The 15620-nt window shown below is 39.6% G+C and overlaps 1 protein-coding gene across 1 annotated transcript in view; it reads left to right on the forward strand.

Moving 5' to 3' along the window:
- FAM13A (family with sequence similarity 13 member A) overlaps nucleotides 1–15620 on the forward strand; it is a 109734-nt gene that overhangs the window by 69985 nt on the left and 24129 nt on the right. The window contains exons 7-12 of the mRNA XM_023725108.1: nucleotides 3034–3181; nucleotides 10796–11009; nucleotides 11548–11686; nucleotides 12619–12700; nucleotides 13559–13779; nucleotides 14419–14502. Of these exons, the coding sequence (XP_023580876.1) occupies nucleotides 3034–3181; nucleotides 10796–11009; nucleotides 11548–11686; nucleotides 12619–12700; nucleotides 13559–13779; nucleotides 14419–14502 (888 nt within the window). The remainder of the gene's footprint in view (nucleotides 1–3033; nucleotides 3182–10795; nucleotides 11010–11547; nucleotides 11687–12618; nucleotides 12701–13558; nucleotides 13780–14418; nucleotides 14503–15620) is intronic.

Raw genomic sequence — 15620 nt, forward strand, 5'->3', positions numbered from 1 at the left:
TTAGGAGAGCAGGGGCAGAGCCAGAGACTGGCATTAGGAGAGCAAGGCAGAACCAGCTGGCGTTGGGAAAGCAGGGGCAGAGCCAGAGACTGGCATTGGGAGAGCAGGGGCAGAGCCAGAGGCTGGCGTTAGGAGAGGACACAGACTGCTGGCAGAGCACAGCTTAGCCTGTAGCTCTTTCCACTGTCTTGCATTTCCATCTCCAAGCAATCATCCTCCAAAACACATTTTGTTCTTATTTCTCTGATGTTAAAATCTTTCAGTGGCTTTCCATTATCTACTACAGGTAAAACCCAAACTTTAGCCCAGCCTTTTACAGTTCAGTGTCTGCTCATCTGGCCGCATTATCATCTGCATCTCCTCCTTTTCTATCCTAAGGGTTGGCCACCTTGAACCACTCTTACTATGTGGCCAAGTGTATCACACTGCCATGCCTGCCTTTCCACTCGCTCTTCCACCTCCTCTGACCCACACCCCTCTGCCCTTCAGACTGACTCTTCCTTGTCCATTCTTCCCCCAAGTCAAAATTGCTATTGCCGATTCATGATGGGAACATTGTGTTGTGTTGTTAGGTGCTGTTGAGTTGACTTTCAACTCATTGTGACCACATGTGACAAAGTAGACCTGCCCCATAGGGTTTCCTAGGCTATAATCTTTACAGGAGCAGGTTGCTAGGTCATTCTCCTGCAGAGTGGCTAGGAGGGTTTGAACTGCCAAACTCTTGGTTAGCAGCCAAGCACTTAACCACTGCATCACCAGGGCCACTTGATGGGAATATTAGTGGCTCTTTTCTCTGATATTTTTTCATAATGCACTTAAAACTTTGTACCACTCCTTGTTGTAGCACATTTCATCTTGAATTGCAGTTGTTTCTATACCTTGTCTCCAACTCCTCTTTCTAGTGATTTTGAGATGGGGCAGTGCTTTACCCATCTTCATGTGGTTCCTAATAATAATAATAACAGTTACAGCTTCCATTCATGTGCTTTTCTGCTCCAGGCACCATGCTAGAGGCTTTTCATACATTCTCTTGGGTCTTCAAAATAACCTTACAAAATTAGTATCATTGATGCTATTTTATAGATTAGGAAGTGGAGGCTCAGGGAAGTAGAGCAACTCAGCCAGGGCACCAGGCTAGTAAATGTCAGCATCACGCTTCAAACCCAGGTCTCCCTGTAAGCAAAATTTGTCCCCTTTCCATTGCATTATGGCTTAAATGACTTGATATGTATCTTCCTCCTGAAGAAAATACCATACTGAAAATATGAAACTATGTTTCTTGTATCTTTTTTTTTTTTTTGATGTCTCTAGATGTCAAAAGGGTTGTAAATCTTTATTTAGAAAATGTTTATTTGCTGTATGCATGTTCTAACACATACACATAGAGATTGGTGACTGATTGACTCTGTAACTTTTAGAAAGCTGAGCACCAGCTTTGGCTATTCAGTCATGGCCCACTTAAGATTCAGCTCAAGGGACAAATAATTTTTGTGACATAAATGCATAATCTTTTTTTTTTCCCCAATAGACAAACAGCATTTTTAAAGTCACTTTAAAGCCCCAGATTTACTTGGTATTTCCGTCTAGCTTTAGTAGCTCATCATGAACTGATTAATGGTATTTCATTTTATCCCAAACATGAAGAAGGTACTGGCCCTCTTGCATCATTTCATGGAAATGTAATCGTAAATCCTCGTATATTCCCTTGGTGATATCAAAGTGGGTTGGATAGCTGTTAAAAGGAGCTGGAAGTCTTAAGTAGTGTTTTATTTTCAGCATAAGGCCATTTCTCATACATTAAAGAAACCATTTCCAGATGTTTTTAGTTTTTTTGTTTAATGATAATACATTTGCTAGAATAAATTTCCAGTTACTCTCAAAGAAAATCTTTTGTACAGAGCTGTGGTACTTGAGAAATGTAAACACTTTGGTAAACACTCTTGTTTATAATTTTATGAGAGGAAAAAGTGACAGTGGTTGGGCTTACAAGAGACCAAAAGAGCAAGGTTATAAAAAATTAATTTCAATGTAGTAGAATTAATTTCAATGCTTCGTTTAAAAAAAAAAGCCATAGAATTGCTTAAATAAAATATCAGCCTTTGGGGGAGGGTTCTCCCATCTCCCAGATGTTCCAACCTGATATAGGTGCAGCCGAGGAGCAAAGCCAAGTGTAGCTGAGTATTTAATTAATACTCAGAGTAAATGAATAGTAGGAAAACAAGTGACAGCTGCATATTTGTAAGATATAAATTATGCATCACTGACTTGCCAGCTCTGGGCTTTTCACTTAAAAGAAAAAAAAAGTCATGCTCCCTGTGTAATTTTGGCTCATTTCCAGAGTACGTGCTTCTTACTGCTAGCTGAGATGAGACGCCAAACCCCTCTGCTGTTTGAATTTGCGCAACAATGCTTTAATACCCAGAGCTCCTCCATAAATAGTCTGTTCTCCCCACACTCAGGGAGAAAATAACCACAGGCAACCTGGGAATGTGCAGCTAGCCCCGCTGAATTGATCTAAGCCTGTGGGGCTGGCAGGAGAGCAGCGTGCACGCACAACGCCTGTGCTCCTGGCCTTCCAGGACTGTTTATCTAAGGGACAGCGAAGTCTGCATGCGAAAGACACCATGTTGCTTCTGCAGCCTTAGCAACAGCAATATCCGTTTTTGTTGTTGTTGTTTACAGCCTGGAGAGCCATACTCCCTTAAGGAAACACAAACTCCTTTCCCTTATTCCTTACCCCAATCAGTAATAATCAAGACTGTCAGCTGGCCACAGTTATCAGGAAAAGCAGCCCGAGGAAGTCATCTTGTTTTTCTCAGAGAAGAAAAGTTAAGAGAGCAGATGGATAGTTGCTTTTTGCATGCAGGTGGCCAGCTAGTATCCGGGGGACATCGAGCCATGGTTTTGATTTCTGTGCTGGGTGCATCAGCAGCGGTGGCTTGGAAGGTTTCATCCAGGAGTGGAATTGCTGCAGACATTTTTGGGTTTTGGTGAGAGCAGCAGGGATTTGGGGACATTGTGCTGTTTTTGCAGAGCTCCACAATGAAGATTCAGGAGCATCCCAGCATACCTGACGCCAAACTGCAGAGGAGTCAAGACGCCGATGACCAGCAGGAGAGCTTTGTCCCCGAAGTGCCCCAGTTGGACCTGGCTGCATTGTGTGATGGGAAGAGCTGGGAAGGTAGGGTCATCTGATACTTGGATGATTTAATATTGCAAAAACATAAAGAATCATAAATGAGAGGCATGTAAGAGTACGTACGCATGGGGGAGAGTGAGTGCTGTGCATAGAAGTAACTGCATTTCTCAATGACTGAAAGTCTTTTACCTGACATGTAAAATGTTGCCAATAGTAATTGCAATCTCAGAAAGAAAATATGTTTGCCTCTTATCAAGTGTCACCTTGCAGTCCTTTTTTTTTTCTGTTTAACTCACCGGCAGTGCTGATGGGTGGGGTGTGTGTGTGTGTGTGTGTGTGTGAGTGTTTCCCCCCTTGTAGTGCCAAGGAACTGAGTAGCACCCACTTTAGCAAGCACATCAGGGATTTGCTTATCAAAGAGAACATGGAATAAAAGTGCACTTTATTTGAAAACCTGTGATACAGTGCTTTAGATTGTTTTTTCCTAGAGATTTTTGGTGAAAATGTAAATTTATTGCTGAGGAAAAAGAAGGTATCCTTATCTTGTTAAAACTGTATGTCAGGAAGCAGTAATCAAGCTGCTTGTGCTTTCATTATACATGTGTCTGCATGCAAACGTATACTGATGCATATCCAAAAATAATTGCCCGTCTGCCTCTGCAGACTGCCGTGCAGTGTCTGTGTGTGACACACAGTATATTAGTTTGAAGGCTACAAAGAGAGAGAAATTGTGTTCCTGATTTCAGTACAACAGCATGACTTAACACAATCACTTAGCAGAGAATCACAATTATGAAATATTAGTCCTTATCAGCCCCTGAATATTTCCTTGTCTTCTATCCCTCCTTTTTTTTTTAAACTAGAGAGTACTGGTTATGTTAATGATCTTAGATGAGGAACCACAAGGTAAGCTAAAAAGACCACAAGGTGAAAAAGAGTAACTCCATTGTGCTCCGTATACCCAGGGCATTAGTGAAGTGAGAACGGTTTTTTATTCTACTTCTCCTTCCTTGCAATTTAAGAAATGTGTTCATTTCCTATAATTAGGTTATCTGTCTGAAATCTTGTCAGATCTTCCCTTCTCACAATCCATTGAGCAAAAAAAAGTATGGTTTTTATTTATTTTTAGTTTAAGTGATACATTCCTGAGTTGGTCTTTTATGTTCTTGTTTTGTGTACTTTGAAATAGTCACGTGTTTTGTCAGTCATTTATCATACATTAAAAACAACCAAAAGACGTCCCACAGTTGTCACTATTACCCAAATAAAAGAAAAACAACAGTAACCAAGATAAATGCTATAATTGGGCTTCAAGAATATGAAGTTGTTTTTAGTTGCCCGTATAATTAACGTAGAGCTTTAGATAAAACTGAAGATTTTTTAGTCAGGATTCATAGTACCCACATTCTCTTCACTAAAGGCTGAGATAGATTCTTCTTCCTTCTCCTGAAATGAGCTCATTTTGATTATTTTTATTTTGGCTTATGATAAATTTATAGTTTCTCCCAGTACACTTAAAGAGACTACTATAAAGCTGAAAATTCTCTCCAGAGTGGTTGAAAGGCAACTTATAGTCTCCTTAAAACTATTTTATCACTTAATGTGAAGAATGTCCTCCCAGATAAATAATAATAATATCAAGGAAACCAACAATTTTATTTTGTTACTGGGAAAGTAGATGGAATAAAAAAGTTTATTGGGACAAAAAATGCTTTGCTTTTCAATAGCATTTCATTGCATTCAATAGGGAATGTGAATTGTATTATTCATGTAATTTATAAAGTAGCTTGCTTTGACTTTTTTTTTTTTCTTTTTTTTTTTTGCCGGTTACTGCATTTGTATTTGTCATTGAACTTGCATACCTAAAAAAATCCACTTGGATGCATTCCAAGATCTGTTTTGATCATTTGGTTACTGCTTCCAGTGAACATTTTTTATATATACTTATTTTCAGTCTCCGAGTTATATTTCTGCAATGCCAGAGATGTACCAAGCAGGGCAGTGGAACACAGTGGTTAAGAACCAGACTCACTGGGTCCCAATTCTGGCTCTGCTACTTACCAGCTTTGTGGGCAAGTTAGTAAACCTTAGTCTCAGTTTCTGCCTCAATTTCCTCATCTTTAAATAGAGATAATAACAGTAGATAATAGATATAACAGTAAATTTGTTGTGAGGATTAAATGAGCTAATATCTGTAAAGTGCTCAGCACAGTGCCTGGCGCATGATAGGTACTGTGTGATTGGTGGTGGTGGTTGTTATCTTCCAAAAATATTTCCAAGTATAGTTTCAGGAAAAATCAGCCTAAGTTTGCCTTTGCCTTCTTTGAAACCAAGGCCCAATTCTACCTAATGATGATAGAGGGATCTAAACACACAGAGGAGGAATCAGTAATTACTAAGTCCTCCATAGATTTTATTGTTGTTGGTTGCTGTCAAATTGATTCTGACTCATGGTGACCCCATGTGTTCAGAATAAGACTGCTCCATAGGATTTTCAAGGCTATGGCCTTTCAGAAGCGGATCACCAGGCCTGTCTTCTGAGGCTTCATGGATTTACTAAGGACTAATCAATTCACAAGGAGCCCTGGTGGTGCAGTGGTTTAGAGCTCACTGCTAAAAAGAGTGGCGATTCAAACCTACCAGCTGCTCCGAGGGACAAAGATGTGGCAGTCGGCTTCCTTAAAGATCACAGCCTTGGAAACCGCATGGGGCAGTTTCTCTATGTTGTGTAGGGTCGCTATGAGTCAGAATCAACCCAACAGTTTGGCTTGGATTTTGAATCAATTCACAATGTGGCGCAACGGTTAAGTGCTTGACTGCTAACTGGAAGGTTGGTGGTTCGAACCAACCCAGCGGCTCCATGGGAAAAAGACTTGGCAATGTGCTCTCGTAAAGATTATAGCCTAGAAAACTCTATGGGACAGTTCTACTCTGTGACATAGGGTCGCTGTGATTCCAAAATTGACTCAAGGGTGCTTGACAACAACAACAACAGTTGTTTCACACCAAGCTCTTTTTTTTCTTTGATGGTGCTACCAGATTCTGTATTAAGGAAATAGTGTATCTGAAAAGACGTCAGCTGGGCCTTTGACATTGACTTGATAGGCTTGTCAGAGATGTGGAAGGGATAGAAGACAGTCAGGCAGGGGAAGGAATTAGTAACTGATTGAGCAACTGCACTTAAATGTGCAGATAAACGGATCAAATGTTATCCTTAGATAAGGTCCCCAGCTCTATCCTGTTCTACACATTTATTAATGACTTAAATGTAGCTATTGATGGCCTGCTTATTAAATTTGCAAATGAGGCAAAGCTGACATATGAAATTTAAGGATTAGATTGTCGATTGATAAGACTGACTGCTAAGGTTCCTTCTAAACTCTGATAGTTTGCAAGACTGCTTGAACATTTTAATAGGTTCTGAGATTAAATTTTGGAGCACTAAAGAAATTTTTATAAAAAGATTCCCTTGTTTTTCTCCCCCAGTAAAGACCTTCCCCCATGGGGCTTACATCTTTGTTTATCTGGATGTGCAAATATCTCCTAACACTCCTGAGTGGCCTCCTTGAAAGATGGTTATGACATCATGCCAAGTAGTAATAGCTCTAAGTAATATATAGTTGGAAATGAAATGTGGAAAACATCAGCTCTGTTAATTTTGTGCAGATTTCTTAGAAGTAAATCATCTGAGTAGCCAATTTTCTTCTGTGTAGTAAGTGGACACAGCCAGCTAAGTAGAGAATAGCTAAGTCCCAGTGACCACATTAGCATTACTCAGTTACGTTCCCTCTCCCTACAGTGATTTTCCTTTATTTCCATGTGTACTGTAGTGTGTGAATTGGAATTCCCGTAGGACCTATTTTTTATTAGCAAGCGTACAGTTTTTATCTGTTGCTTCTGACCTGCTGTGATGTCAGATGACCTGGGTGGATTAATTTTTAATAGGAAGACATGCCATACATATACAGAGAGTTATTTGTCACAAGACGCGTGGCTAAAATCAAAATCACTGTACCCATGGAATTCTGGTCTAGATATGAAAACACATTTACTTTGTGTGGTATTTTAAGATGAAAATCCATATTGAAGCTTCAAATCTTTTCTCTTGTCCCTTTGAATAATTTTCTTGCAATACCTTTATCTCCTGCATTGCTCTAGAGTTACTGGTTAAAATAGAAAATATTTCCCAAGCCAGCAATTGGGAGTGGTCAGTGAATACACTGAATACAATGAATACACAAACTGGCTCTCTTTGCAGGTAATGCACTTGGACATACTATCGTATGTCCTATTGTTCTTATTTTGTTCTTACTTGTTTTTCTGGCTGAGTGCCAAAACATGAGATAGCCTTGTGTTATTAGATCATTTCAAACTAAAACTGGCGAAGAGTTGATTTTATTGGTTCTTTAGTTATATTGAACTACATATTACATACAGTTTTATAACTCTGGGATACAGCCTTCAATTACAAGACTATAGAATAAAATGAAAGAAAGAAAAGGGAGAAATCATATAAGCATATCATGTTGCATAGGAGAGAAACTTCTCGCTTCTCTTCTACGTGCAGATTCGTTTTTATTTTGCTAAAGTTGAAATTAATGATGGTTTTATATTGCTCATTTTTAAATATGCTTTAAGAGAAAATAACCAAAAAAAAAAAAAAAAACACCCAAACATTTTTCTGTAAATCTAAAACTGCTATAAGAAATAAAGTCTTGTTTTAAAAAGATCAGATTAAAATTATAAATAGAATAAGAGAAAATAACAAAAAAAAAAAAAAAAACACCCAAACCTTTTGCCGTTGAGTCGATCCCAACTCATAGCAACCCTATAGGACAGGATAGAACTGCCCCTTAGGGTTTCCAAGGAGTGAGTGGTAGACTTGAACTGCCGACCTTTTGGTTAGCAGCCATAGCTCTTAACCATTGCGCCACCAGGGCTCCTTAAAAGAGAGTAACAACCATTATCTAGAATTTATGCAGCTGTGCACTTCATATATACCGCTGGTGACACTAGGAACACAACACATTCGGTTTTTCTGTCAGTGAAATGCTCGGTCAAGAAAATACAAGAATATAGCTATGTAAACAAAGGAAAACCTACAGATGGCCCCGTGTTAGCCGCAAAGCGTCACACCACCATAATTGAGTTCCTTGATTAGTATTTTTATAGTTAATTCAAAATTATAATTTGTGTTTCGTTAATGGGCACAGGCACACACATACTCTTTTTGCAAAATTTTTTGTACACAGAGACCATGTGGTTGAAAACTTGAATCAGAGATTAGTTGTGACATTGTTAAGAGATACTCTGCTAGACAAATTAAAAAGCTTCAGGACTAAAGTTAACACTTTGTCAAATGAGGTTTTGATGAGTAAAAATGTCAAACTAGCCAGCACACCCATATGCCAATATCAACATCAGACTTTGTTTTCCTGATGCCCTCTGTCCCCAGTAAACCTTCTTGCCCTTCCCCCTGATTGTTTTGCTCATGTGCCCCTCTGTTCAAGCCATCTTAACCCTTTCCCGGTCCTGGCTTAACTGATTTTAGTCCCTATAGAAAATTACTGCTGTCTTAGGAAATATGAAATAGAAGATGCAATTTGGTCAGTTTATTAGTTACATTTTCTGAAACCTAACACTAATTTTTTTAAAATTTTTCTAGGGATTACTTTTAATTCACCCTTCCTTTCTTTCACCTCTCAAACCATTTTTTACCGGTGGCATAGTGGTTAAGTGCTACGGCTGCTAGCCAAAAACGTCAGCAGTTTGAGTCTACCAGGCGCTCCTTGCAAACTCTGTGGGGCAGTTCTACTCTGTCCTGTAGGGTCACTATGAGTCGGAATCGACTCGACGGCAGTGGGTTTGGTTTTGTTTTTTTTTTGGTTTTTTATGTTTGCAGTACTGAGCTGCTCATATCTGAACCCTGCTACTTAGATGGAGCAGGCCAGTAGTGTGAGTACAAATAATGAAACAACTCCTGTTGCTCTCCAGCTTTGGCCAAATACATCTGCCAACATTCTTTGTCACTTTTTGAGTCTCTGTTGATAACTGCTTTCAGTTTTCCAAATATTTATAGCATTGTCTTTGTTCCCAGATAACTTAGTTTTCTTTAAAATTTGAAAATCTGTGGACCTCATTCCACATGAGCTTAATCTTTTTAAGTGTATGTGCTTATTTCTCCTACTACACTGTGGGCATCTTCAGAAATTGTATGTAGTCATTGTTATTGAAGCTCTTGGCACATTGAATTGAAGCACTGTCTTGGAAGTCAGGAGATTTATTTTCCAGTTCCAACTGTTGTCATTGATTAGGTATTTATTCCTAGACAAATCACTAAACTTTCTTGGGTTTTAGTTTCCATATCTATAATCTGTTGGATTGGAACAGTGGTTCTCAAACCTGGCTGCACATTAAAATCACCTGGGCAGCTTTTTCAAATCTGTGTTTATGTATGTGTGTATTGCGTATCTGTGCCCTCACCTAAATACTCTGTTTAATTGGGTGGGATGAGGACCTGTGTATTTGTAGTTATTTAAATCCCCCTGCATGATTCTGATATGCAGCCAGGGTTGAGAATCACAAGATTAGATGATTTGTCAAGTTTCACCTGGCTCTAATGGTCTACAATTGTAATATGGTCTTTTTACATAAAATGCGAAGTACTTATTTAAGATAATTTTGTAAATTTTATAAACAGTTTGATAGCTGAAGGAGCAACTGTTCCATGAGTCAAACGCCAGGAGTTCCAGAATTTAGGATCATGATCAAACTGCAACCTAGTGTAAATCATGGCCATCCACAAGTAAATTTAAAGCATAACAGTTATTTTATGCAGAGGGTATTATAAACGATACTACCTGTATCATTTGAGATCTATCATTAAATTCTATTGCATAGAATTTTTGTTAATGAGGAAAGGAATATATTGAGGTAGATCTTGTAGTAAATACAAATAAATATCACCCTCTTCTCTCCCCAAATAAGTATGTTTTATTCTTTAAAAGATTGCCTAACCAATCTGTATAGATTTGTCCTTTGTAAGGCGATCTTTTTAAATTTTTTTGACTAATGTATAGACTCATCTTACTTTGACTACAGTATTGAGCAACTTTTAAAGTTTCAAGTGCAAAGCATGCATCTTAAATATGCTAATCCCAAGGCACTAAGCAGAAGCACGCAAAACAGTTTACAGAATGACCTAAACGGAAGTTGCAAACACCTAAAGAAATAGACGCTCATAAGATTAATGTGATTTCTTAGCTTGATCCCTTAGTCATTTCAGTGCGGGATGTAGCGGTAATATCTCCTTCCCTGCGTCACTTGCTTTTCTGTTCAATAGTGGCCTCACATGGAAAAGTATTTGTTAAAGCCCTGTCGGAAGAGTTGGAAGCATACACTCTTGGCTCTCCTCCTTCAAGGCTATTCCTCAGGGCAGCCCATGCAGTTTCTCCCTGGAGAGCAAATGAGAATAGAGATAGATAGATGATGACTGTCAGATATATTGATGATTTCAGTTGGGGCATAGTGTCCCTAGCCTGGACCTTAAATTTGAAATGAGAAACCAATGGGCAGCCTCTGAAAGCACTCAGAATACTTTGGAAACAGTTGTGCTTTAATGAGCAGTTTTGACCTCTACCCACCGCTGTTTTCCAGAGCCTGTCCCTACTTTCTCCACATGGCAGCGGGAAAGCATCAACTCTGATGAAGCCCGCCTCTCCCCGCAGGCGGGGCGCCTGATTCGTCAGCTTCTGGACGAAGACAGCGACCCTTTGCTCTCTCCGCGGTTCTATGCTTATGGGCAGAGTAGGCAATACCTGGATGACACGGAAGTGCCTCCTTCTCCCCCAAATTCCCATTCTTTCATGAGGTATGTTTCTTTGTGTTGCTAAAAAAGCATCATCCCACCACATTAGAAAGGTTAGGAATGGTGCTGTGACTAGGATTTTTTTTTTCTTTTTAATTTAAGTGTCAGTCTGTGGAGGAACATTCTCCACCCTATTTCACAGGTTGTGGTGGTGTTTTTTGGTTCAACTGTGGCCTAACAGCAACATCACATACAGAATTTCCATTAGCACCTCTTTCCAAGGCTCTCTTAAATTTAACTTCTAGGCTTCATGGCACACATTTCAGAACGCCCTATCAGACCTTTGCTAATTGTAATTGTGAGCTACAAAAGGCTAGTTCTATTTAATAGGTGGGAAATACAGAGCTTCAAGTCACAAAATTAATTTTAAGTTTTAAAATTAAAATTTCAAAAATTAGTAGTCAACTGTCTCTTATTCAAGAGGATGGAGACTGTTTTGACTCCCCTCCTCCCAACAACATGGCATCCCACATCCCCAAAACCCATGTCAGTGGGCAGTGACTGCTCATGGGGAGGCTGACCGAAGTCGTGCCCCTCACAGGCGACGGAGCTCCTCTCTGGGGTCCTACGATGATGAGCAAGAGGACCTGACACCTGCCCAGCTCACACGGAGGATTCAGAGCCTTAAAAAAAAGATTCGAAAGTTTGAAGACAGATTTGAAGAAGAGAGGAAGTACAGAGTAAGTGTCTCCTCACAGAGTTCTCATCCCTTCCTCTCCCCTGACAAACGGGCGTGTCAGCAGTGCAGAGAAGTTATGAAAGGTCGCCAGGGAATTTCAAAACAAAAAGGCAATAAAAACTGGGTAGTAAATTCTGATAAATCCCAAACATGTATCAGCATTTTTCTTCTGTGAGTTAATCTTCATGAATAAATTGAAAGCTTTAGTCTATGTTTTGTAAATTTATCAGCTAGCAGGAGTGGGAAAAATCATTGAATAAAGTCTTTTGTTTGGTTAAAACTTAATTCAAGATTATCTTCTTCTAAAATGTTGTTAGTACTGACCTCATTCTGCCTTCAGCTATCCTTGGTATTCCCCAGAAGAATGGCAGAAAGACATTTTTCATGGTGGCTGCAGTGTAAAATATACCCTTCTGCTTTCTCCTCGGCTAGCCTTACAAGTCCAACCCTGCAGATAATGGAAAAGGCTCCATTAGAAATAACCTAACAGTAGTCCATGGTCGTAAAACCCGGCATTTTGCCTCTAAGGAATTGTTTGAAAGCATCCAAACTGACTAGCTATAAAGTGTTGTTTGTTGTTAGTTGCCATCCAGTTGATTCTGACTCATGGACGACCCCGTCTGTGCAGAGTAGAACTATTCCATAGGGTTTTCAAGGCTCTGACCTTTCAGAAGCAAATTGGCCTGTCTTCCGAGGTGACTCTGGGTGGGTTTGAACTGCCAGCCTTTCAGCTAGTAGTCAAGTGCTTAACTGTTTTCACCACCCTGTGACTAGAATTATACCTGTGAAGTTTGCTCTGATTAATCATGGTTCATTTCTATGCAGATGGATGAGACTCAACTTTTTCCTCCTATTTAAAATGAAAATGATCATGAAACACGTCTTTTACCTGCCCCAATTCCAAAACATTTACTCTAGACTTCCTTTTCTCAGCCTTCCCACAGTGACAAAGCAGCCAATCCAGAGGTCCTGAAATGGACAAATGACCTTGCCAAATTCCGGAAACAGCTTAAAGGTGGGTGAAGTTCTGGACATGTGACACAGTTTCTCTACAGTAAGCCAGGTGCAAAATCCATCATCTCACCTCATGCCAGGTGCTACTGCTAAGATATTCCAGAAAAGACAGGTTCCTTGAAGATCCTTCCCAGTGCTCTCAGCTCATCAGAGTGACTCCCTCCCTCCCCGCAACGCCTTCCCTGGTCTCAGTCGCAGGGTAACCCAGATCAAGTAAGATACAAATTCTGCAGCATCTCTACAGCTCCCTAAATCACTAACATAAGAATGATGGTTTCAATTCAACACTTACTAAATACCTGTTTAATCCAAGGCTCCATTTGCTTCATGTTAGAAGAGGAGAAGACAGAGATACAGAGAAAGTTCTGAAAACAGTTTGGTTCCTGTCCCTCAAAGAGCTTGCTGTCTTTTAGGGGACAGAATCATAGAAACAACTAAATAGAATCCAAAGTGAGCATAATTTCAAAATGAGGGATATAAGTCATACAGGGAAAGTTGACCAGAAGTTGGGCATTTGATCCATAAATACGTTTAAAGACTAATGGAACAAGCATAGGAGGGCATCTGCCACATTCTGAGAACAGCAAACAGATTAGTGTGGCCCAAGGATGGACACTGAAATAACTAAAGTTTTCTCAGGAATTAGAGTTAAGGAAACACACCAGATAAATCCAATAAGATATTATCATTATCTCAGGTTTTACATAATAACCAGAGGATTTCCACTAATATTATAATTAGATACTCTATGAAAAAAAAGATGGGTGGGGCTAAGCAATTATTGACACCACAGGAAAACATTTAGGGTTCAGCAGACATCAATTCTCATATATCTTTACCCGCAAATCTTTTCAACTAGAGTCAAAACTAAAGATATCTGAAGAAGACCTTACCCCCAGGATGCGGCAGCGGAGCAACACACTCCCCAAGAGTTTCGGTTCCCAACTTGAGAAAGAAGATGAGAAGAAGCAAGAACTGGTAGATAAAGCAATCAAGCCTAGTGTTGAAGCCACACTGGAATCCATCCAGAGGAAGCTCCAGGAGAAGCGGGCAGAAAGCAGCCGTCCGGAGGACATTAAGGTGTGATGAATCTGTGAAGGCCCCCGAGCTGACTGCTGATCCTAAGCCAATACGGTAGACACTTAGGCCATGCCATATGAATCCCAAAGGGAAGGGTGATGCACTGATGCTTTTGAAACTTCCCACACCCTGAACCCAACGCTCTTAGATGTCTAGAGAAGTAGATCAAACAACCTCAGAGTCTTTTGACTGTGGGTACTTTGGTTATTGACTGAAAATTGAAAACAGAAAACTATTGTACATACTGCAGATTGGACTTGTTTAATAGATGTTTTGTTGAGTCTCTGAGGTAAAAGGATTATAGACAAACCTTTGGGACTAAGTAACCTGACACTGGAGTCATTACCTGGGCCATTAACCTAAGCCCCATGTGCGTTGCAACCTTGCTTACCTCAGTATTCATGCCTTTGCTGCTGCGTAGAAGATGCAAGTAGTTGATGGTGAATCTGCTATGCTATCCGTATTTTGAGCAAGAGGCAGTAATAGCTAACTCCTCAGTGAGCTTTGGGTATAAACGGAGAGAGCTGTTGTATGAGGATTCTTTTTAACCTTTCTTTGGGAAATTTCTTTAAATAGCAAAGCTGAAATGTTAACAAGTATTTTCCCCTCTTTCATTTCTGTGTCCTGGTGTTTATACAGGATATGACCAAAGACCAGATTGCTAATGAGAAAGTGGCTCTGCAGAAAGCGCTGTTATATTATGAAAGCATTCATGGACGGCCGGTATGTGGATGTATTGGATTTTCTGATTGGGGTAAATTTTCTGGTTTTAGAAATGGATCTTCTACGTTCAGTATCTTGCAAGTGGGGTTCCCTAATCTTTAATTTTACTTTTGGAAAAAGGAGATTAGTAAGATTACTTTTATTTTTTTAAATATTTTATTGTGTTTTAGGTGAAAGTTTACACAGCAAATTAGATTCACTTTCAACAATTCATACACAGATTGTTCTGTGACATTGGTTATATTCCCCTCAATGTATCAGCACCATCACCATTTCCACCCCACCTGCCCCATTTCCATCCATCCAGTTACCCTGTCCCTCCTTGTCTTCTTATCTTTGCTTTGAGTGAATGTTGACCGTTTGCTCTCGTATAGTTGATTGTTTAAAGGAGCACATTACTAACGGGTGTTATTGTTTATTTTATAGGCCAATCTATTATTTGACTGAAAGGTAACCTCCTAGAATGGATTTAGGTCCAGGTTGAAAGGGTATCTTAGGGTGATAGTCTCAGGGGTTCCTCTAGTTTCTAGCAGTCCAGTAACTTTGGTCTTTTTTATGAATTTGAGTTTTGTTCTACATTTTTCTCCCATTCTAACCAGGATCTTCTATTGTGTCCCTGGTCATGATTGTCGGTAATGGTAGCCAGGCACCATCTAGTTCTGATCTCAACCTAGAAGAGGCTGTGGTTCTAGGACTAATTTCTTCCTTGAGTCTTTGGTTTCTGTCACTCCCCTTTGCTCCAGATGCTACTCACCAAACCAGGATGTAGAACATTATCTTTATAAACTAAATTATGCCAATTGACCTAGTTGTCCCATGAGACTTTGGTCCTAACCCTTCAAACCCAGTAAATCAATTCCGTGAAGTATTTGAATATGTCTAGGAAGTATCCATAACTATGCCTCCAATGTGCTTTATTGGATATATGAATATATATGCAGCACATACAAACATGTAGATACATACATATGCCCACAAATATATCTGTATATGTATGCACATGTACTACCATACACCTTCCCACACCCATATAGCATACATATCTACTTGTGTAACCAGTCACATATTTTTTTTTCTTGTGATTGCTGTTGTTGCAAAATTGTATCTGTTATAATAGC

The sequence above is a fragment of the Trichechus manatus genome, unplaced genomic scaffold (genome assembly GCF_000243295.1).
Source record: "Trichechus manatus latirostris isolate Lorelei unplaced genomic scaffold, TriManLat1.0 scaffold00286, whole genome shotgun sequence".
NCBI classification, from domain to species: Eukaryota; Metazoa; Chordata; class Mammalia; order Sirenia; family Trichechidae; genus Trichechus; species Trichechus manatus.